The sequence below is a fragment of the Oncorhynchus tshawytscha genome, linkage group LG10 (assembly GCF_018296145.1).
Source record: "Oncorhynchus tshawytscha isolate Ot180627B linkage group LG10, Otsh_v2.0, whole genome shotgun sequence".
NCBI lineage: Eukaryota > Metazoa > Chordata > Actinopteri > Salmoniformes > Salmonidae > Oncorhynchus > Oncorhynchus tshawytscha.
The window spans coordinates 8,050,941-8,073,890 of NC_056438.1; the positions used below are offsets into that span (position 1 = coordinate 8,050,941).

At 50.6% G+C, this 22,950-nt stretch overlaps 2 protein-coding genes across 2 annotated transcripts in view; one reads left to right on the forward strand and one right to left on the reverse strand.

Moving 5' to 3' along the window:
- The window catches only part of LOC112259691 (gastrula zinc finger protein XlCGF57.1), a 1,127,091-nt gene that overhangs the window by 718,930 nt on the left and 385,211 nt on the right, over window positions 1-22,950 (forward strand). The window lies entirely within an intron of this gene.
- On the reverse strand, window positions 1,012-10,773 carry ovol1a (ovo-like zinc finger 1a). The gene is made up of 5 exons (XM_042329440.1): window positions 10,224-10,773; window positions 5,060-5,289; window positions 4,761-4,919; window positions 2,984-3,128; window positions 1,012-1,720 (listed from the first exon to the last, which is right to left on the reverse strand). The coding sequence occupies exons 1-5, from the start codon at window positions 10,321-10,323 to the stop codon at window positions 1,398-1,400; spliced, it is 957 nt and encodes a 318-aa protein (XP_042185374.1). The 5' UTR covers window positions 10,324-10,773; the 3' UTR covers window positions 1,012-1,397.

Consider the following 22,950-nt stretch of genomic DNA (forward strand, 5'->3'; position numbering starts at 1 on the left):
GTATCGTCGAGGTCCCCTCCTGTCTCTGTATCGTCGAGGTCCCCCCTCCTGTCTCTGTATCGTCGAGGTCCCCCCCTCCTCGAGGTCCCCTCCTGTCTCTGTATCGTCGAGGTCCCCTCCTGTCTCTGTATCGTCGAGGTCCCCTCCTGTCTCTGTATCGTCGAGGTCCCCTCCTGTCTCTGTATCGTCGAGGTCCCCTCCTCTGGAGCGACACTGCCTTTCCAATCCAAACGGCCTCAACTCCCAGCCTTTCATCCCAAGTCAAACAGAGACATTCAGTCTCTCCACCATCTCTATTTTAAAATTTGTTGTTTGGTTTTCTTTTTATGCGTTTTGAGATTATTTTCGGTTATGAAAAGTGCTATACAAGATAAATAAATTATTATTGTTATTATTTATTCAAAGGCAACCCAAATTCCGATTCCAAATGTTGCTCATTGAAAAGCATTGGAATACTTCCTGAATTGACTGGAATTGCCCCCAACCTTTGCAGTAGTAGTATAGGGTAATGTAGCAACATCACCGTACAGTAGTATAGGGTAATGTAGCGACATCACCGTACAGTAGTATAGGGTAATGTAGCGACATCACCGTACAGTAGTATAGGGTAATGTAGCGACATCACCGTACAGTAGTATAGGGTAATGTAGCGACATCACCGTACAGTAGTATAGGGTAATGTAGCGACATCACCGTACAGTAGTATAGGGTAATGTAGCGACATCACCGTACAGTAGTATAGGGTAATGTAGTGACATCACCGTACAGTAGTATAGGGTAATGTAGTGACATCACCGTACAGTAGTATAGGGTAATGTAGTGACATTCACCGTACAGTAGTATAGGGTAATGTAGTGACATTCACCGTACAGTAGTATAGGGTAATGTAGTGACAACACCTTACTGTAGTATAGGGTAATGTAGTGACAACACCTTACTGTAGTATAGGGTAATGTAGTTGTGCAAAAGATTTCCTACAGTATACCATTTTCCCTTTTCAGAAGTGTAAACCCAAAAACAAACAAACAGTCTCTTTTTATCAATCAAATTCATAATAACACACACATATTCAATTTATAACAAAATAAATATTAAACCCTTTACTGCATAATATATATGTTTTTCTTGATAAGAACCATAACAATCTCAAACTAGACATAATCTCAATCCTAATCTCACACGTTGCCACTAGTTAGATTTCATTTACCTGGGTCGTGTTCATTAGGCACGAAACCGAAGTAAATGGCCTGAAACAGGGAGAGACGACCTTGCATCTGTCCAATAGGAAACGTTAAATTGTCATGAATACATTACTTTACATGCCCTAATGAATACGACCCTGTAGATGGTTTTGTCAAAAAACGCAACTCCCTCTCCTCATCCCTCCCTCCCTCCCTCTACTGCCCCCCTGATCCTGTAGTATCATCACTATATTGACTGTTCGAAAGCGGCGACCCGGGCATTGACTCCTCACCCCCCTCCCCTCTCCCACCCTTCGCCCTCAGGAAGGCGGAGTTGGGGTGGAGGGCGTGGTAGTGTTTGAGCAGTGCATCCTGGGAAGGGGCGGTGTGGCCACACTCCTCACAGACGTAGAGTTTGTTGCGTCTCTCTTTATAGGCGTACTGCAGGGTCACACTGTGGATCTTCTTCATGTGAGACTCTAGAGAGCAGCGCTGGGTGAAGGCCTTGTCACACAGAGAGCACTTGTAGGGACGCACTCCTAGAGGGAGAGGGATTAGAGATGCAGGGAGAGAGGGATTAGAGATGCAGGGAGAGAGGGATTAGAGATGGAGGGAGAGAGGGATTAGAGATGGAGGGAGAGAAGGATTAGAGATGGAGGGAGAGAGGGATTAGAGATGGAGGGAGAGAGGGATTAGAGATGGAGGGAGAGAGGGATTAGAGATGGAGGGAGAGAGGGATTAGAGATGGAGGGAGAGAGGGATTAGAGATGCAGGGAGAGAGGGATTAGAGATGCAGGGAGAGAGGGATTAGAGATGCAGGGAGAGAGGGATTAGAGATGCAGGGAGAGAGGGATTAGAGATGGAGGGAGAGAGGGATTAGAGATGGAGGGAGAGAGGGATTAGAGATGGAGGGAGAGAGGGATTAGAGATGGAGGGAGAGAGGGATTAGAGATGGAGGGAGAGAGGGATTAGAGATGGAGGGATTAGAGATGGAGAGGGATTAGAGATGGAGGGAGAGAGGGATTAGAGATGGAGGGAGAGAGGGATTAGAGATGGAGGGAGAGAGGGATTAGAGATGGAGGGAGAGAGGGATTAGAGATGGAGGGAGAGAGGGATTAGAGATGGAGGGAGAGAGGGATTAGAGATGGAGGGAGAGAGGGATTAGAGGGTGGGCTGAGGGGTTAGTGATGGGGTGGGCTGAGGGGTTAGTGATGGGGGTATAGTGAGGGGTGGGCTGAGGGGTCTAGTGAGGGGTGGGCTGGAGGGGTCTAGTGTGGGGGGTGGGCTGAGGGGTATAGTGAGGGGTTTAGTGAGGGGTGGGTGAGGGGAGGGGTCTAGTGAGGGGTGGGCTGAGGGGTCTAGTGAGGGGTGGGCTGAGGGGTCTACAGGGGTCTCTGTCCGTGTGCCTGTGTGTGTCCTACCCGTGTGTGTGTGTGTGTGTGTGTGTCCTACCTGTGTGTGTGTGTGTCCTACCTGTGTGTGTGTGTGTCCTACCTGTGTGTGTGTGTCCTACCTGTGTGTGTGTGTGTGTGTCCTACCTGTGTGTGTGTGTGTGTCCTACCTGTGTGTGTGTGTGTGTGTGTCCTACCTGTGTGTGTGTCCTACCTGTGTGTGTGTGTGTGTGTGTGTCCTACCTGTGTGTGTGTGTGTGTGTGTGTGTCCTACCTGTGTGTGTGTGTGTGTGTCCTACCTGTGTGTGTGTGTGTGTGTCCGTGTCCTACCTACCTGTGTGTGTGTGTGTGTGTGTGTCCTACCTGTGTGTGTGTCCTACCTACCTGTGTGTGTGTGTGTGTGTGTCCTACCTGTGTGTGTTCTGACGTGTCTCTTCAGGTCGAAGGTGTCGTTGAATCCTTTACCACAGTGGTTACACAGGTGTCTCTTAGTATCACTGTGACACTTCAGGTGTCGGTTCAACATCCTCTGGTACAGGAACACCTTCTGACACACCTGATGGGTTAGGGAGGAACAGGAGAGAGAGAGACGGGGATTAGACATGGAGGGAGTAGAGAGAGAGACGGGGATTAGACATGGAGGGAGTGGAGAGAGAGACGGGGATTAGACATGGAGGGAGTGGAGAGAGGGGGATTAGACATGGAGGGAGTGGAGAGAGGGGGGATTAGACATGGAGGGAGTAGAGAGAGGGGGATTAGACATGGAGGGAGTAGAGAGAGGGGGGATTAGACATGGAGGGAGTGGAGAGAGGGGGATTAGACATGGAGGGAGTGGAGAGAGACGGGGATTAGACATGGAGGGAGTAGAGAGAGAGACGGGGATTAGACATGGAGGGAGTGGAGAGAGGGGGATGAGACATGGAGGGAGTGGAGAGAGGGGGGATTAGACATGGAGGGAGTGGAAAGAGGGGGATGAGACATGGAGGGAGAGGGGGATGTGGAGAGGAGGGAGTGGAGAGGAGGGGTATTAGACATGGAGGGAGAGGGGGATGTGGAGAGGAGGGAGTGGAGAGGAGGGAGTGGAGAGGAGGGGTATTAGACATGGAAAGGGAGTGGAGAGGGGGATTAGACATGGAGGGAGTGGAGAGAGGGGGATGAGACATGGAGGGAGAGGGGGATGTGGAGAGGAGGGAGTGGAGAGGAGGGGTATTAGACATGGAGGGAGTGGAGAGAGGGGGATTAGACATGGAGGGAGTGGAGAGGGGGATTAGACATGGAGGGAGTGGAGAGAGGGGGATGAGACATGGAGGGAGTGGAGAGAGGGGGATGAGACATGGAGGGAGTGGAGAGGGGGGGATGAGACATGGAGGGAGAGGGGGATGTGGAGAGGAGGGAGTGGAGAGGAGGGGGATTAGACATGGAGGGAGTGGAGAGAGGGGGATTAGACATGGAGGGAGTGGAGAGAGGGGGATTAGACATGGAGGGAGTAGAGAGAGGGGGGATTAGACATGGAGGGAGTGGAGAGAGGGGGATTAGACATGGAGGGAGAGGAGAGAGGGGGGATTAGACATGGAGGGAGTGGAGAGAGGGGGATTAGACATGGAGGGAGAGGAGAGAGGGGGATTAGACATGGAGGGAGTGGAGAGAGGGGGGATTAGACATGGAGGGAGAGGAGAGAGGGGGATTAGACATGGAGGGAGGAGAGAGGGGGATTAGACATGGAGGGAGGAGAGAGGGGGATTAGACATGGAGGGAGTGGAGAGAGGGGGATTAGACATGGAGGGAGTGGAGAGAGGGGGATTAGACATGGAGGGAGTGGAGAGAGGGGGATTAGACATGGAGGGAGTGGAGAGAGAGGGGGGATTAGACATGGAGGGAGTGGAGAGAGGGGGATTAGACATGGAGGGAGTGGAGAGAGGGGGGATTAGACATGGAGGGAGTGGAGAGAGGGGGGATTAGACATGGAGGGAGTGGAGAGAGGGGGGATTAGACATGGAGGGAGTGGAGAGAGGGGGATTAGACATGGAGGGAGTGGAGAGAGGGGGATTAGACATGGAGGGAGTGGAGAGAGGGGGATAGACATGGAGGGAGTGGAGAGAGGGGGATTAGACATGGAGGGAGTGGAGAGCGGGGATTAGATACGGAGGGAGAGATGGGAAATGGTGAGAGAGGAGGTTATTTGACATACCTGGCACACGAACGATGCCTGAGCACCTGTCCCTGACTTCGTTACTGTGGAGACCGGGGCAGTAGCGGACGTCGTCAAGGCAACAGGTGTGGTGGTGATTTCGGGGACGGCAGGCTGGGGAGGTATTGGAATCTCACTGGGTAGCTCACCTGTAGTCACCTATAGAAGAAACAGAGAAAGACAGACAGGGGAAAAAAACAAGTTAAGAGATGATTGGGGGTTTTATATTCCCAGAACAACAAACACGATGACAACACACAAAAAAAGACTACATTCCCCATGATGCCTCAGTCACCCACCTTGATTTTGGAGCGGACGTAGGTGCTGCTCTGTGCCCTCCTCTTGACCTCTAACCCCCGACCCAGCAACGTGCACGAGGGCAGCTCCGCTCTCGGGGTCATCACGCTGTGCTCGTCACGCAGGAGGGAATCCGTGCGTTTGGTGAACTCGTAGCGTGTCGTCGTGGAGAGGCAGAGAGCGGTCTCTGCTGGGCTGGCTTCAGTCTCCTCCAATAAGGGGAATGCAGACACTGGAACAAGAGAGGAGAAAAGATAGAATATAACCTACAATATGGTCACACACACACACGTGGGGGGGGACTTGTGTGTGTGTGTGTGTGTGTGTGTGTGTGTTTAAAGGCATTGTCTTGTGCCTCACACACACTATAGTTACCGTTGGACCAGTCTGACCGGCCAGTCCAGAGACACAGGTTCCTGCTGTAAACTCCTCAAACACACACACACCCCTCCAGGCAGTACACACACACACACCTCTAGGCAGTACACACACACACCTCCAGGCAGTACACACACACACACCTCCAGGCAGTACACACACACCCCTCCAGGCAGTACAGACACCCCTCCAGGCAGTACAGACACCCCTCCAGGCAGTACAGACACCCCTCCAGGCAGTACAGACACCCCTCCAGTCAGTAAGTGTAGAGACGTATGTGTGTGTGTGTTCTATAAATGTCAGTTGATCACACAATTGAATCTGTTGATTCTATAACAGGACAGGAGCCAATCGGATAACTCGTAAATCAAAGCATTGCGTGAGGTCCCGTTGTTTTGTGTGGCTCATAATCAGGGGTGTCAACTAAAAACCCTGAGGGGCATCTCTGCTAAAATCTGGGTAAAAGATTTAAAGGAATGTGAGTCTTATTCAGTACATGTAGTTGTTGGCTGCTTTTCTAAAGTCTATTAACCTTGCCAGCTAAGATAGTTAGACAAGATAACAATTCAAACTTGATTTATAGCTTGAAATGGCTTCTTGGTGGTCCATTGAATATACAAACCACATTTTGTTACGTTACAGCCTTATTCTAAAATGGATTAAATAGTTATTTTCCCCCTCAATCTTCAAACAATGCCCCATAATGACATCACAATGCCCCATAATGACATCACAATGCCCCATAATGACATCACAATGCCCCATAATGACAAAGCAGAAAGAAGTTTGACATTTTTGAAAATGTATTAAACATTTAAAAAAATTAAATATCACATTTACATAAGTATTCAGACCCTTTACTCAGTACTTCGTTGAAACACCTTTGGCAGCGATTACAGCCTTGAGTCTTCTTTGGTATGATGCTACAAGCTTGGCACACCTGTATTTGGGGAGTTTCTCTCATTCTTCTCTGCAGATCCTCTCAAGCTCGGTCAGGTTGGATGGGGAGCGTCGCTGCACAGCTATTTTCAGGTCTCTCCAGAGATGTTTGATCGTGTTCAAGTCCGGGCTCTGGCTGGGCCACTCAAGGACATTCAGAGACTTGTCCCGAAGCAACTCCTGCGTTGTCTTGGCTGTGTGCTTAGGGTCACTATCCTGTTGGAAGGTGAACCTTCGCCCCAGTCTGAGATCCTGAGCCCTCTGGATCAGGTTTTCACCGAGTATCTCTCTGTACTTTGCTCTGTTCATCTTTCCCCTCGATCCTGACTAGTCTCCCAGTCCCTGACGCTGAAAAACATCTCCACAGCATCCTTAGCGGGACGGGACGTTTGGGTAACTCTTTGCCTGGTTCAGTCTGTGTGCTCCCTCCTCAAAATACAGCTGACAGATATTGTTTTATAAATAATTATGATAAAACCATTCACCTATTCCCAGTGTCATATTGGGACAGAATGAAGTTGGTTTTAATTTAACAGTTTAATCTGAGGGAGCAGGTTCCACCTATTCCCAGTGTCATACTGGGACAGAATGAAGTTGGTTTTAATTTAATTTCTCAACTGAAGTCATATTTATTTCACTTCAAACAATACACACACACACACACACACAAATTGTTAACGAGCTGTTTGCTCACCCCTCCCTTCCCTGACTCCAGCGTCAAGCGCACCTCCAGGCAAACAATGATCCATATAACCAGATATTATAACACGGATATTTGAAACCTTGGTTCAGTCTCATCTTTGAAAAGCTAATTCATGTTATCAAACAGTCTGAAACTAATCAGCCTGTTCTCATAGACTAGACCAGGGGTGGGTATCCCTGTTTCTGGAGTGGCGTCGGTGTGTTGAAGGCAGTCACTGAACAAATCAATTAGTTTAATTGGTCAGGTGTGGAACAAAATCCTGCAGTACCTGCGGCCCTCCACGAACAGGGTTGCACACCCCTGGACGAGACGTAATAGAGTCAACGTAAATCCTGGACACTCAAATGAGTATAATATTTAACGTCTGGTATGGCTACAGAAGACAAAAAGGTTACTTAAGCCAAAACTAAAGTAGGCTGGTATAACTCAAAGGCTGTGTTTTCAAATCTCATCACGGACAACTTTTCTACTACTTACAACTTTTTAGTTAGTTTGCAACTCTTTAGCATGTTAGCTAACCCTTCCTCTAACCCTAACCCTTTAATCTAACCTAACCCATAGCCCCTAACCTTAACCCCAAACTATAACTCCTAACCTAGCCAAAGTTAGCCACCTAGCCAAAGTTAGCCACCTAGCCAAAGTTAGCCACCTAGCCAAAGTTAGCCACCTAGCCAAAGTTAGCCACCTAGCCAAAGTTAGCCACCTAGCCAAAGTTAGCCACCTAGCCAAAGTTAGCCACCTAGCCAAAGTTAGCCACCTAGCCAAAGTTTAGCCAAAGTTAGCCACCTAGCCAAAGTTAGCCACCTAGCCAAAGTTAGCCACCTAGCCAAAGTTAGCCACCTAGCCAAAGTTAGCCACCTAGCCAAAGTTAGCCACAACAAATTGGAATTTGTAACATATCATACATTATGTTACAAATTTGCAAAATGTAAGTATTGCACATCAAATGGATGATAGCCATCGACAATTTAATACATGCCATACAAAAAAATATCATCCTAATTGGTGTCCCCAATTTAAGTGTACTATGTTACGTCTATCCCTGAGCACAGGCTGAACTAACGGTTTAATGAAAAGTGTCAAGCACAGAGGAGGATGAAGTCAAAGACAATGTAAAGGGTGATATTCAAACAAATCGGCCTAGGTGCTATCTTAACCTCCCACGGAGAGAGAGAGAGAGAGTCAACAGAAGAACAGTGGTTTGGTGTGTTTGCTAAGGGTGTGTGACTTGTGTGTTGGGAGACGAGGGTACTAGTCCTAGTCCGCTATTTCACCCAGCATTTACCATCCTCCTAAACATTACCCAGACGGCGGGGGCGCGTCCAGCGCACTCAATGAAGAATGCTTCTTCCCAAATGTGCACAGGTACTGTTAGCATCGTTTTTTTTCTCTCTTCTCAACATAGACAAAAATATCTCCTGTGCCATTTTATTTATTTATGTATTAGTTGAAGCTACAAAAATAATAGAATAGCTACTAATCACATGCGTTTCAATGTCCAATTATCTTGCTCAGAATGATGGTGAGAAATGTGTAAAACTAACCTAATGCTAAACACATAATGTGATTACACACCATGGAAGCATTGTTAGTTAGGGACAAGGATCCCCGCCGTAGTTGGAGTGAAACACAGGGCAGGTAACTTCACACATCCGGGTAATAACTAGGTTATGGGATGTGCTGCTGATAGCGTTGTCACCATGACGACTGCTGGTGATTTTTGCTCTTCAGGCAAATAACCTAAACGTTCATATCTTTGGAGTTTGAAATAGTCTTGGTTTTCAATCGTTTTCATTTAAAAACATATTAAAAACTTAGACAATTTGTTGATAACTATCAAATAAACACACATCAGCAACAACGACAAAACATAGATCTTACAAAAGCCTACCCCATAACCATACTGTTTGTTTCTTACTTAAAGCGTTTTTAATGTTGTTGTTTTTTTAATGTATTAGTTCAGGAAGTGACGTCTCCCGTTGGGTGCTAATCTAACGATCGTTTTCAGTACCAGAGACTTTTACAGGATCTAAAAGGTAATGATTAAAAGGTAGCTGTGGTGGGGGAAGGAGGTCTTAGGTGAACGCGGTGACATTGTAGTCATTATAGTAGGCGCTCTTAGACAGACCGATTTACAGGAGCAATTTGGGGTTTGGTGCCTTGCTCAAAGGGTACGTCGATAGACTTTTCATCCAGTCGTCTCGAACCAGCAACCTTTCAGTTACTGCACCAACGCTATTAACCGCTAGGCTTCCTGCCCGCTATCGGTTATCTGATACCACAGCCCGTAAGAAATAACAAAAAGACCACCGGTACTGTGACTCAAGAGAGACATATCTAGTCTAGTTAAAAGAAGAGGTGAAACGTCCCTCCGTGTAAAACACCGGTCACGTTAAGTATTAGGCTACTGTGTGGATTATGGCTAAATATATATGTATTTATATACATATATATTAGTCTGCATGTCAAGCAGTTAAAGGCATTTCTGTTCTACACAGTAGGGCTTACATCTAAAAATCTATTGCGAACCAATATGCTATTTTTTCATGAAGCGCCGCGGTATAGACTGCCTATAAGGCCAACCAATGCAGTCTATACCGCGGCGCTTAGTGAAACAAGTGGGTCTTGGTTTACAAGAGATATGACAGGCCGTATGGGTGAGGTAGATTGGGGCAGTGCTGCAACCTGTTTTAACCCCCCTCTCTCTCTCTCCTACAAGGAAACTACTCGGGTCTGGAGATCGGACAGTGGGAGTTGTAACGGGTGTCCTGGTTATTTTGTGGCTCACAGGGGAACAATGCCACACGCACTATAGTTGGGCCTGACTCGCTCCAATGCAGTGTCTTTACCTCTAGACCAATAAAACCCACAAACATGGTATTGGAAGTCCTATGATCTATCCTGGAATATGTCCTGCAACGACAGTGTAAAAATGATGCCAAAACGTTACACCCCGATACTGTTGTAACGTAGCCTACATACACTTTTGGATTCTGGTTGAGTTTTTGTTAAACCGTTATAGTTAAAGCCTAACAATTTATCAATCGTGTCATTGAACACTGATTTCCCGTTATTCGGTGCCGCTGTGTGCTGCTGCTCATGTTCCACCGAAACAAAATGGTTTATTAACGGAACACAACCCTCACCTGGGATATAGACGTACCCGCGCTCGTGGTCTGGCAGCTCGCTCCAGTTCCGCTTACCGGGAGAGTATCTCGCCTTCTTTACAAGGAAGGCTCGCGGCATGGTCGGTTTTTACGGTTAATCTGTCGCCTTCCTCTAATCAATAAACTCTAGGTAAACTCGTGAGAAAAAAAAACTTCCCGCTGGAAAAAAATAAATAAACCGTGTGGATTGTTCCCCTCGCTCCTTCTTCGCGTACTCCTCCCTCCTTCTCCACCTTAACAACAAACTTTGTAGCTCTGTAGTTTCTGCCTTCTACCTATCCCGTTTTCTTTCTCTTTTTCTCCGTTGTTTTTCTCCAAGCCCACACTCCACGATAACCGCCCCGGTAGCGTCTCTGCAGGTGAGTTCGCTTGTTCAGGTGTGCCGGTAACTTCAGGCGACGTTCTATCCTCGGAGTTTGTCAGGTAGACCGCTGATAAGTATTCCGATTCACAGCCACACAACACAACACGGTGAATTCAGAGGTTTGTCAGAGGCAACACAGGTAGGCTAGTCCTTTCTTTCCTTTATTCAGGAAGCACAGGTAGCAGCGCGCATGCGCCTCAGAAATAACGGTGACAAACTAGATCTGGGCCAGGCTAGTACCTGTTCGACCGGTTTCTTCTTTCTTTTTTTACACACTCCCTCTCGCTTTCTCCATTCCGCTTCGAGGTGGGAACGAGAAGAAGGGTAAGAAAATATATTAGAAAGGGGAGGGGTAATATTAGTGTATGGCAGAGAATGACAGCGGAGTACGTATAGAGGATAAATAAATAGTTGATGAGTGGGGAAAGGGGGAAGAGCTTCGCCACAGTGGCGCACGAGGAACAGGTATGGGAGGCGCTATTCACCTTTATTTTATTCCCGTGTGTTTGTTCTGGTGAGGGGTGGGGCAGTGCATTCGGAAGGTATTCAGACCCCTTGACTTTTTTTCACATTTTGTTAAGTTACAGCCTTATTCTTCACATAAGTGTTCAGACCCTTTACTCAGTACTTTGCTGAAGCACCTTTGGCAGCGATTACAGCCTCGAGTGTTCTTGGGTATGACGCTACAAGCTTGGCACACCTGTATTTTGGGGAGTTTCTCCCATTCCTCTCTGCAGATCCTCTCAAGCTCTGTCTGGTTGGATGGGGAGCATCGTTGCACAGCTATTTTCGATTGGGTTCGAGTCCGGGCTCTGACTGGGCCACTCCAAGACATTCAGAGACATCCCCACAGCATGATGCTGTCACCACCATGCTTCACTGTAGGGATGGTGCCAGGTTTCCTCCAGACGTGACGCTTGGCATTCAGGCCAGACAGGTGTGCATAATCACTTCACCCCCACCTACAGGTACAGATTACCTCAACTAACCTGTACCCCTGCACACTGACTCGGTACCGGTGCCCCCTGTATATATAGCCTCCACATTGACTCTGTACCGGTGCCCCCTGTATATATAGCCTCCACACTGACTCTGTACCGGTACCCCCTGTATATAGCCTCCACATTGACTCTGTACCGGTACCCCCTGTATATATAGCCTCCACATTGACTCTGTACCGGTGCCCCCTGTATATAACCTCCACACTGACTCGGTACCCGTGCCCCCTGTATATAACCTCCACACTGACTCGGTACCGGTGCCCCCTGTATATAACCTCCACACTGACTCGGTACCGGTGCCCCTGTATATATAACCTCCACACTGACTCTGTACCGGTGTATATAACCCCCCTGTATATATAGCCTCCACACTGACTCTGTACCGGTGTACCCCCCTGTATATATAGCCTCCACACTGACTACCGGTACCGGTGCCCCCTGTATATATAACCTCCACACTGACTCGGTACCGGTGCCCCCTGTATATAACCTCCACACTGACTCGGTACCGGTGCCCCTGTATATATAACCTCCACACTGACTCGGTACCGGTGCCCCCTGTATATATAGCCTCCACACTGACTCTGTACCGGTGCCCCCTGTATATAACCTCCACACTGACTCGGTACCGGTGCCCCTGTATATATAACCTCCACACTGACTCGGTACCGGTGTATATAACCTCCCCCTGTATATAACCTCCACACTGACTCTGTACCGGTGCCCCCTGTATATAACCTCCACACTGACTCTGTACCGGTACCCCCTGTATATAACCTCCACACTGACTCGGTACCGGTGCCCCCTGTATATAACCTCCACACTGACTCTGTACCGGTGCCCCCTGTATATAACCTCCACACTGACTCGTGTACCGGTGCCCCTGTATATAACCTCCACACTGACTCTGTACCGGTGCCCCCTGTATATAACCTCCACACTGACTCACCGGTGCCCCCTGGTGTACCCCCCCTGTATATAACCTCCACACTGACTCGGTACCGGTGCCCCCTGTATATAACCTCCACACTGACTCTGTACCGGTGCCCCCTGTATATAACCTCCACACTGACTCGGTACCGGTGCCCCCTGTATATAACCTCCACACTGACTCTGTACCGGTGCCCCCTGTATATAACCTCCACACTGACTCGGTACCGGTGCCCCCTGTATATATAACCTCCACACTGACTGTACCGGTGCCCCCTGTATATAACCTCCACACTGACTCGGTCCACCGGTGCCCCCTGTATATAACCTCCACACTGACTCTGTACCGGTGCCCCCTGTATATAACCTCCACACTGACTCTGTACCCGTGCCCCCTGTATATAACCTCCACACTGACTCGGTACCGGTGCCCCCTGTATATAGCCTCCACATTGACTCTGTACCGGTACCCCCCCCCTGTATATATAGCCTCCACACTGACTCTGTACCGGTACCCCCTGTATATAGCCTCCACATTGACTCTGTACCGGTACCCCCTGTATATAGCCTCCACATTGACTCTGTACCGGTGCCCCCTGTATATATAGCCTCCACACTGACTCTGTACCGGTACCCCCTGTATATAGCCTCCACATTGACTCTGTACCGGTACCCCCTGTATATAGCCTCCACATTGACTCTGTACCGGTGCCCCCTGTATATAACCTCCACACTGACTCTGTACCCGTGCCCCCTGTATATAACCTCCACACTGACTCTCCACACTGACCGGTGCCCCCTGTATATAACCTCCACACTGACTCTGTACCGGTGCCCCCGGTGCCCCCTGTATATATAACCTCCACACTGACTCTGTACCGGTGCCCCCTGTATATAGCCTCCACACTGACTCTGTACCGGTGCCCCCTGTATATATAGCCTCCACACTGACTCGGTGCCCCCGGTGCCCCCTGTATATATAACCTCCACACTGACTCTGTACCGGTGCCCCTGTATATAACCTCCACACTGACTCTGTACCGGTGCCCCCTGTATATATAACCTCCACACTGACTCTGTACCGGTGCCCCACTGACTCTGTACCGGTGCCCCACTGTATATATAGCCTCCACACTGACTGTACCGGTGCCCCCTGTATATATAACCTCCACACTGACTCGGTACCGGTGCCCCCTGTATATATAACCTCCACACTGACTCTGTACCGGTGCCCCCTGTATATATAGCCTCCACACTGACTCGGTACCGGTGCCCCCTGTATATATAACCTCCACACTGACTCGGTACCGGTGCCCCCTGTATATAACCTCCACACTGACTCTGTACCGGTGCCCCCTGTATATAACCTCCACACTGACTCTGTACCGGTGCCCCCTGTATATAACCTCCACACTGACTCTGTGCCCCGGTAACCCCCCTGTATATATAGCCTCCACACTGACTCTGTACCGGTGCCCCCTGTATATAACCTCCACACTGACTCTGTGCCCCCGGTGCCCCCTGTATATATAACCTCCACACTGACTCTGTACCGGTGCCCCCTGTATATAACCTCCACACTGACTCTGTACCGGTGCCCCCTGTATATATAACCTCCACACTGACTCTGTACCGGTGCCCCCCCCCTGTATATAACCTCCACACTGACTCGTACCGGTGCCCCCTGTATATAACCTCCACACTGACTCTGTACCGGTGCCCCCTGTATATAACCTCCACACTGACTGACTGCCCCCTGTATATAACCTCCACACTGACTCCCCGGTGCCCCCTGTATATAACCTCCACACTGACTCTGTGCCCCCGGTGCCCCCTGTATATAACCTCCACACTGACTCTGTGCCCCCGGTACCCCCTGTATATAACCTCCACACTGACTCCGTACCGGTGCCCCCTGTATATATAGCCTCCACACTGACTCTGTACCGTGCCCCCTGTATATAACCTCCACATTGACTCTGTACCGGTGCCCCCTGTATATAACCTCCACACTGACTCGGTACCGGTGCCCCCTGTATATAACCTCCACACTGACTCGGTACCGGTACCCCCTGTATATAGCCTCCACATTGACTCTGTACCGGTGCCCCCTGTATATAGCCTCCACACTGACTCTGTACCGGTACCCCCTGTATATAGCCTCCACATTGACTCTGTACCCCCGGTACCCCCTGTATATAGCCTCCACATTGACTCTGTACCGGTGCCCCCTGTATATATAGCCTCCACACTGACTCTGTACCGGTACCCCCTGTATATAGCCTCCACATTGACTCTGTACCGGTGCCCCCTGTATATAGCCTCCACATTGACTCTGTACCGGTGCCCCCTGTATATAACCTCCACACTGACTCTGTACCCGTGCCCCCTGTATATAACCTCCACACTGACTCGGTACCGGTGCCCCCTGTATATAACCTCCACACTGACTCTGTACCGGTGCCCCCTGTATATATAACCTCCACACTGACTCTGTACCGGTGCCCCCTGTATATATAGCCTCCACACTGACTCTGTACCGGTGCCCCCTGTATATATAGCCTCCACACTGACTCTGTACCGGTGCCCCCTGTATATAACCTCCACACTGACTCTGTACCGGTGCCCCCTGTATATATAACCTACCGGTGCCCCCTGTATATAACCTCACACACTGACTCTGTACCGGTGCCCCCTGTATATAACCTCCACACTGACTCGGTGCCCCCTGTGACTCGGTGCCCCCTGTATATAACCTCCACACTGACTCTGTACCGGTGCCCCCTGTATATAAGCCTCCACACTGACTCTGTACCGGTGTATATAGCCTCCCCCCTGTATATATAACCTCCACACTGACTCTGTACCGGTGCCCCCTGTATATATAACCTCCACACTGACTCTGTACCGGTGCCCCCTGTATATAACCTCCACACTGACTCTGTACCGGTGCCCCCTGTATATAACCTCCACACTGACTCTGTACCGGTGCCCCCTGTATATAACCTCCACACTGACTCTGTACCGGTACCCCCTGTGACTCTGTACCCCCTGTATATAACCTCCACACTGACTCTGTACCGGTGCCCCCTGTATATAACCTCCACACTGACTCTGTACCGGTGCCCCCTGTACCCCCCTGTATATAACCTCCACACTGACTCTGTACCGGTGCCCCCTGTATATAACCTCCACACTGACTCTGTACCGGTGCCCCCTGTATATAACCTCCACACTGACTCTGTACCGGTGCCCCCTGTATATAACCTCCACACTGACTCTGTACCGGTGCCCCCTGTATATAACCTCCACACTGACTCTGTACCGGTGCCCCCTGTATATAACCTCCCACTGACTCTGTACCGGTGCCCCCTGTATATAACCTCCACACTGACTCTGTACCGGTGCCCCCTGTATATAACCTCCACACTGACTCGGTACCGGTGACTCCCCCCTGTATATAACCTCCACACTGACTCTGTACCGGTGCCCCCTGTATATAACCTCCACACTGACTCGGTGTGCCGGTGCCCCCTGTATATAACCTCCACACTGACTCTGTACCGGTGCCCCCTGTATATAACCTCCACACTGACTCTGTATATAACCTCCACACTGGTGCCCCCTGTATATAGCCTCACACTGACTCTGACCCCTGTAGCCTCCGGTGCCCCCTGTATATAACCTCCACACTGACTCTGTACCGGTGCCCCCTGTATATAACCTCCACACTGACTCTGTACCGGTGCCCCCTGTATATAACCTCCACACTGACTCGGTACCGGTGCCCCCTGTATATAACCTCCACACTGACGGTAACCTCCCCGTGTACCCCCCTGTATATAACCTCCACACTGACTCGGTACCGGTACCCCCTGTATATAGCCTCCACATTGACTCTGTACCGGTGCCCCCTGTATATATAGCCTCCACACTGACTCTGTACCGGTGCCCCCTGTATATAGCCTCCACATTGACTCTGTACCGGTACCCCCTGTATATAGCCTCCACATTGACTCTGTACCGGTGCCCCCTGTATATATAGCCTCCACACTGACTCTGTACCGGTGCCCCCTGTATATAGCCTCCACATTGACTCTGTACCGGTACCGGTGCCCCCTGTATATAGCCTCCACATTGACTCTGTACCGGTGCCCCCTGTATATAACCTCCACACTGACTCGGTACCCGTGCCCCCTGTATATAACCTCCACACTGACTCTGTACCGGTGCCCCCTGTATATAACCTCCACACTGACTCTGTACCGGTGCCCCCCCCTGTATATATAACCTCCACACTGACTCTGTACCGGTGCCCCCTGTATATATAGCCTCCACACTGACTCTGTACCGGTGCCCCCTGTATATATAGCCTCCACACTGACTCTGTACCGGTGCCCCCTGTATATATAACCTCCACACTGACTCTGTACCGGTGCCCCCTGTATATAACCTCCACACTGACTCTGTACCGGTGCCCCCTGTATATATAACCTCCACACTGACTCTGTACCGGTGCCCCCTGTATATATAGCCTCCACACTGACTCGGTACCGGTGCCCCCTGTATATAACCTCCACACTGACTCTGTACCGGTGCCCCCTGTATATAACCTCCACACTGACTCTGTACCGGTGCCCCCTGTATATATAGCCTCCACACTGACTCTGTACCGGTGCCCCCCCCCTGTATATAACCTCCACACTGACTCTGTACCGGTGCCCCCTGTATATAACCTCCACACTGACTCTGTACCGTGCCCCCTGTATATAACCTCCACACTGACTCACACGGTGTGATAACCTCCACACCCCCCTGTATATAACCTCCACACTGACTCTGTACCGGTGCCCCCTGTATATATAGCCTCCACACTGACTCTGTACCGGTGCCCCCTGTATATATAACCTCCACACTGACTCTGTACCGGTGCCCCCTGTATATAACCTCCACACTGACTCTGTACCGGTATGCCCCCTGTATATATAGCCTCCACACTGACTCTGTACCGGTGCCCCCCCCTATATAACCTCCACACTGACTCTGTACCGGTGCCCCCTGTATATAACCTCCACACTGACTCTGTACCGGTGCCCCCTGTATATAACCTCCACACTGACTCTGTACCGGTGTACCCCCTGTATATAACCTCCACACTGACTCTGTGCCGGTGCCCCCTGTATATAACCTCCACACTGACTCTGTAACCTCCACCGGTGCCCCCTGTATATAACCTCCACACTGACTCCTGTGTATATAACCTCCACACGGTACCCCTGTCCACACGGTGCCCCCTGTATATAACCTCCACACTGACTCTGTACCCGGTGCCCCCTGTATATAACCTCCACACTGACTCTGTGCCGGTCCCCCCTGTATATATAGCCTCCACACTGACTCTGTACCGGTACCCCCTGTATATAACCTCCACATTGACTCTGTACCGGTGCCCCTGTATATAACCTCCACACTGACTCTGTACCGGTGCCCCCTGTATATAACCTCCACACTGACTCTGTACCGGTACCCCCTGTATATAGCCTCCACATTGACTCTGTACCGGTGCCCCCTGTATATATAGCCTCCACACTGACTCTGTACCGGTACCCCCTGTATATAGCCTCCACATTGACTCTGTACCGGTACCCCCTGTATATAGCCTCCACATTGACTCTGTACCGGTGCCCCCTGTATATATAGCCTCCACACTGACTCTGTACCGGTACCCCCTGTATATAGCCTCCACATTGACTCTGTACCGGTACCCCCTGTATATAGCCTCCACATTGACTCTGTACCGGTGCCCCCTGTATATAACCTCCACACTGACTCGGTACCCGTGCCCCCTGTATATAACCTCCACACTGACTCTGTACCGGTGTACCCCCCTGTATATAACCTCCACACTGACTCTGTACCGGTGCCCCCTGTATATATAACCTCCACACTGACTCTGTACCGGTGCCCCCTGTATATATAGCCTCCACACTGACTCTGTACCGGTGCCCCCTGTATATAGCCTCCACACTGACTCTGTACCGGTGCCCCCTGTGCCCCCTGTATAACCTATACCGGTGCCCCCTGTATATAACCTCCACACTGACTCTCGGTACCGGTGCCCCCTGTATATAACCTGCACACTGACTCGGTACCGGTGCCCCCTGTATATATAACCTCCACACTGACTCGGTACCGGTGCCCCCTGTATATATAGCCTCCACACTGACTCTGTACCGGTGCCCCCTGTATATATAACCTCCACACTGACTCGGTACCGGTGCCCCCTGTATATATAACCTCCACACTGACTCTGTACCGGTGCCCCCCCTGTATATAACCTCCACACTGACTCTGTACCGGTGCCCCCTGTATATAACCTCCACACTGACTCAGTACCGGTGCCCCCTGTATATAACCTCCACACTGACTCTGTACCGGTGCCCCCTGTATATAACCTCCACACTGACTCTGTACCGGTGCCCCCTGTATATAACCTCCACACTGACTCTGTACCGGTGCCCCCTGTATATAACCTCCACACTGACTCTGTACCGGTGCCCCCTGTATATAACCTCCACACTGACTCAGTACCGGTGCCCCCTGTATATAACCTCCACACTGACTCTGTACCGGTGCCCCCTGTATATAACCTCCACACTGACTCTGTGTACCGGTGACCCCCCTGTATATAACCTCCACACTGACTCTGTACCGGTGCCCCCTGTATATAACCTCCACACTGACTCTGTACCGGTGCCCCCTGTATATAACCTCCACACTGACTCGGTGCCCCCTGTACCGGTGCCCCCTGTATATAACCTCCACACTGACTGCCCCTGTACCGGTGCCGGTGCCCCCTGTATATAACCTCCACACTGACTCTGTACCGGTGCCCCCTGTATATAACCTCCACACTGACTCTGTACCGGTGCCCCCTGTATATAACCTCCACACTGACTCGGTGCCCCCTGTATATAGCCTCCACACTGACTCTGCCCCCTGTATATAACCTCCACACTGACTCGGTGCCCCCGGTACCCCCTGTATATAGCCTCCACATTGACTCTGTACCGGTGCCCCCTGTATATATAGCCTCCACACTGACTCTGTACCGGTACCCCCTGTATATAGCCTCCACATTGACTCTGTACCGGTACCCCCTGTATATAGCCTCCACATTGACTCTGTACCGGTGCCCCCTGTATATATAGCCTCCACACTGACTCTGTACCGGTACCCCCTGTATATAGCCTCCACATTGACTCTGTACCGGTACCCCCTGTATATAGCCTCCACATTGACTCTGTACCGGTGCCCCCTGTATATAACCTCCACACTGACTCGGTACCCGTGCCCCCTGTATATAACCTCCACACTGACTCTGTACCGGTGCCCCCTGTATATAACCTCCACACTGACTCTGTACCGGTGCCCCCTGTATATATAACCTCCACACTGACTCTGTACCGGTGCCCCCCCCTGTATATATAGCCTCACACTGACTCTGTACCGGTGCCCCCTGTATATATAGCCTCCACACTGACTCTGTACCGGTGCCCCCTGTATATAACCTCCACACTGACTCGGTGCCCCCGGTGCCCCCTGTATATAACCTCCACACTGACTCTGTACCGGTGCCCCCTGTATATATAGCCTCCACACTGACTCGGTACCGGTGCCCCCTGTGATATATAGCCTCCACACTGACTCGGTACCGGTGCCCCCTGTATATATAACCTCCACACTGACTCGGTACCGGTGCCCCCTGTATATATAACCTCCACACTGACTCTGTACCGGTGCCCCTGTATATATAGCCTCCACACTGACTCTGTACCGGTGCCCCCTGTATATAACCTCCACACTGACCGGTGCCCCCTGTATATAACCTCCACACTGACTCTGTACCGGTGCCCCCTGTATATAACCTCCACACTGACTCTGTACCGGTGCCCCCTGTATATAACCTCCACACTGACTCTGTACCGGTGCCCCCTGTATATATAGCCTCCACACTGACTCTGTACCGGTGCCCCCTGTATATATAACCTCCACACTGACTCTGTACCGGTGCCCCTGTATATATAACCTCCACACTGACTCCTGTACCGGTGTACCGGTAACCTCCCCCTGTATATATAACCTCCACACTGACTCTGTACCGGTGCCCCCTGTATATATAACCTCCACACTGACTCTGTACCGGTGCCCCCTGTATATAACCTCCACACTGACTCCGTACCGGTACCCCTGTATATAACCTCCACACTGACTCCGTACTGGTACCCCTGTATATAACCTCCACACTGACTCCTGTACCGGTGCCCCCTGTATATAACCTCCACACTGACTCGTACCGGTGCCCCCTGTATATAACCTCCACACTGACTCTGTGCCGGTACCCCTGTATATATAACCTCCACACTGACTGCCCCTGTACCGGTGCCCCCTGTATATATAGCCTCCACACTGACTCAGTACCGGTACCCCCTGTATATAACCTCCACACTGACTCTGTATATAACCTCCCGGTGCCCCCTGTATATAACCTCCACACTGACTCCGTACCGGTGCCCCCTGTATATATAGCCTCCACACTGACTCTGTACCGGTACCCCCTGTATATAACCTCCACACTGACTCTGTACCGGTGCCCCCTGTATATATAGCCTCCACACTGACTCCGTACCAGTGACCCCTGTATATAACCTCCACACTGACTCGTACCGGTGCCCCCTGTATATATAGCCTCCACACTGACTCCGTACCGGTGCCCCCTGTATATAACCTCCACACTGACTCTGTACCGGTGCCCCCTGTATATATAGCCTCCACACTGACTCCGCACCGGTGCCCCCTGTATATAACCTCCACACTGACTCCGCACCGGTACCCCCTGTATATAACCTCCACACTGACTCCGTGCCCCTGTACCGGTGCCCCTGTATATAACCTCCACACTGACTCCGTACCGGTACCCCCTGTATATAACCTCCACACTGACTCCGTACCGTGTACCCCTGTATATAACCTCCACACTGACTCCGTACCGGTGCCCCCTGTATATATAGCCTCCACACTGACTCCGTACCGGTACCCCTGTATATAACCTCCACACTGACTCCTGACTCCGGTACCCCTGTATATATAGCCTCCACACTGACTCCGTACCAGTGACCCCTGTATATAACCTCCACACTGACTCCGTACCGGTGCCCCCTGTATATAGCCTCCACACTGACTCCGTACCAGTGACCCCTGTATATAACCTCCACACTGACTCCCACCGGTACCCCTGTATATAACCTCCACACTGACTCCGCACCGGTACTCCCCCTGTATATATAGCCTCCACACTGACTCTGTACCGGTGCCCCCTGTATATATAGCCTCCACACTGACTCTGTACCGGTGTATATAACCTCCACACTGACTCTCCGGTGCCCCCTGTATATATAGCCTCCACACTGACTCTGTACCGGTGCCCCCTGTATATATAGCCTCCACACTGACTCTGTACCGGTGCCCCCTGTATATAACCTCCACACTGACTCGGTACCGGTGCCCCCTGTATATATAGCCTCCACACTGACTCTGTACCGGTGCCCCCTGTATATATAGCCTCCACACTGACTCGTACCGGTACCCCCTGTATATAACCTCCACACTGACTCAGTACCGGTGCCCCCTGTATATAACCTCCACACTGACTCAGTACCGGTGCCCCCTGTATATAACCTCCACACTGACTCAGTACCGGTGCCCCCTGTATATAACCTCCACACTGACTCGGTACCGGTGCCCCCTGTATATAACCTCCACACTGACTCAGTACCGGTGCCCCCTGTATATAACCTCCACACTGACTCAGTACCGGTGCCCCCTGTATATAACCTCCACACTGACTCAGTACCGGTACCCCCTGTATATAACCTCCACACTGACTCAGTACCGGTACCCCCTGTATATAACCTCATTATTCTTATTGTGTTACTTTTTATTTTTACTTTTTATTTAAGTCAACTTGGTAAAATGTTCTTCTTGAACTGCACTGGTTAAGGTCTTAAGGTCTTAAGGTCTTCAGGTCTTCAGGTCTTAAGGTCTTGTAAGTCAGCATTTCACGGTAAAGTCTACACTTGTTGTACTCGGCACATGTGACAAAGTTTGATTTGATTTGAAATAGTTCAATCTTGGTTTCATCAGACCAGAGGACCTTGTTTCTCATGGTCTGAGAGTCTCTAGGTGTCTTTTGGCAAACTCCAAGCTGGTTGTCATGTGCCTTTTACTGAGGAGTGGCTTCCGTCTGGCCCATCTACCATAAAGGCCAGATTGGTGGAGTGCTGCAGAGATGGTTGTCCTTCTGGAAGGTTCTCCCATCTCCACAGAGGAACTCTGGAGCTCTGTCAGAGTG

Bases quoted from the DNA above. Each gene is read 5' to 3' on its own strand.
- ovol1a (XM_042329440.1), bottom strand. From the start codon at position 10,323: ATGCCGCGAGCCTTCCTTGTAAAGAAGGCGAGATACTCTCCCGGTAAG. The intron at 5,290-10,223 runs GTGAGGGTTGTG...CTCTTGTTCCAG, and splicing joins CGGGTACGTCTATATCCCAG to TGTCTGCATTCCCCTTATTG. The intron at 4,920-5,059 runs GTGGGTGACTGA...TTTCTTCTATAG, and splicing joins ACGTCCGCTCCAAAATCAAG to GTGACTACAGGTGAGCTACC.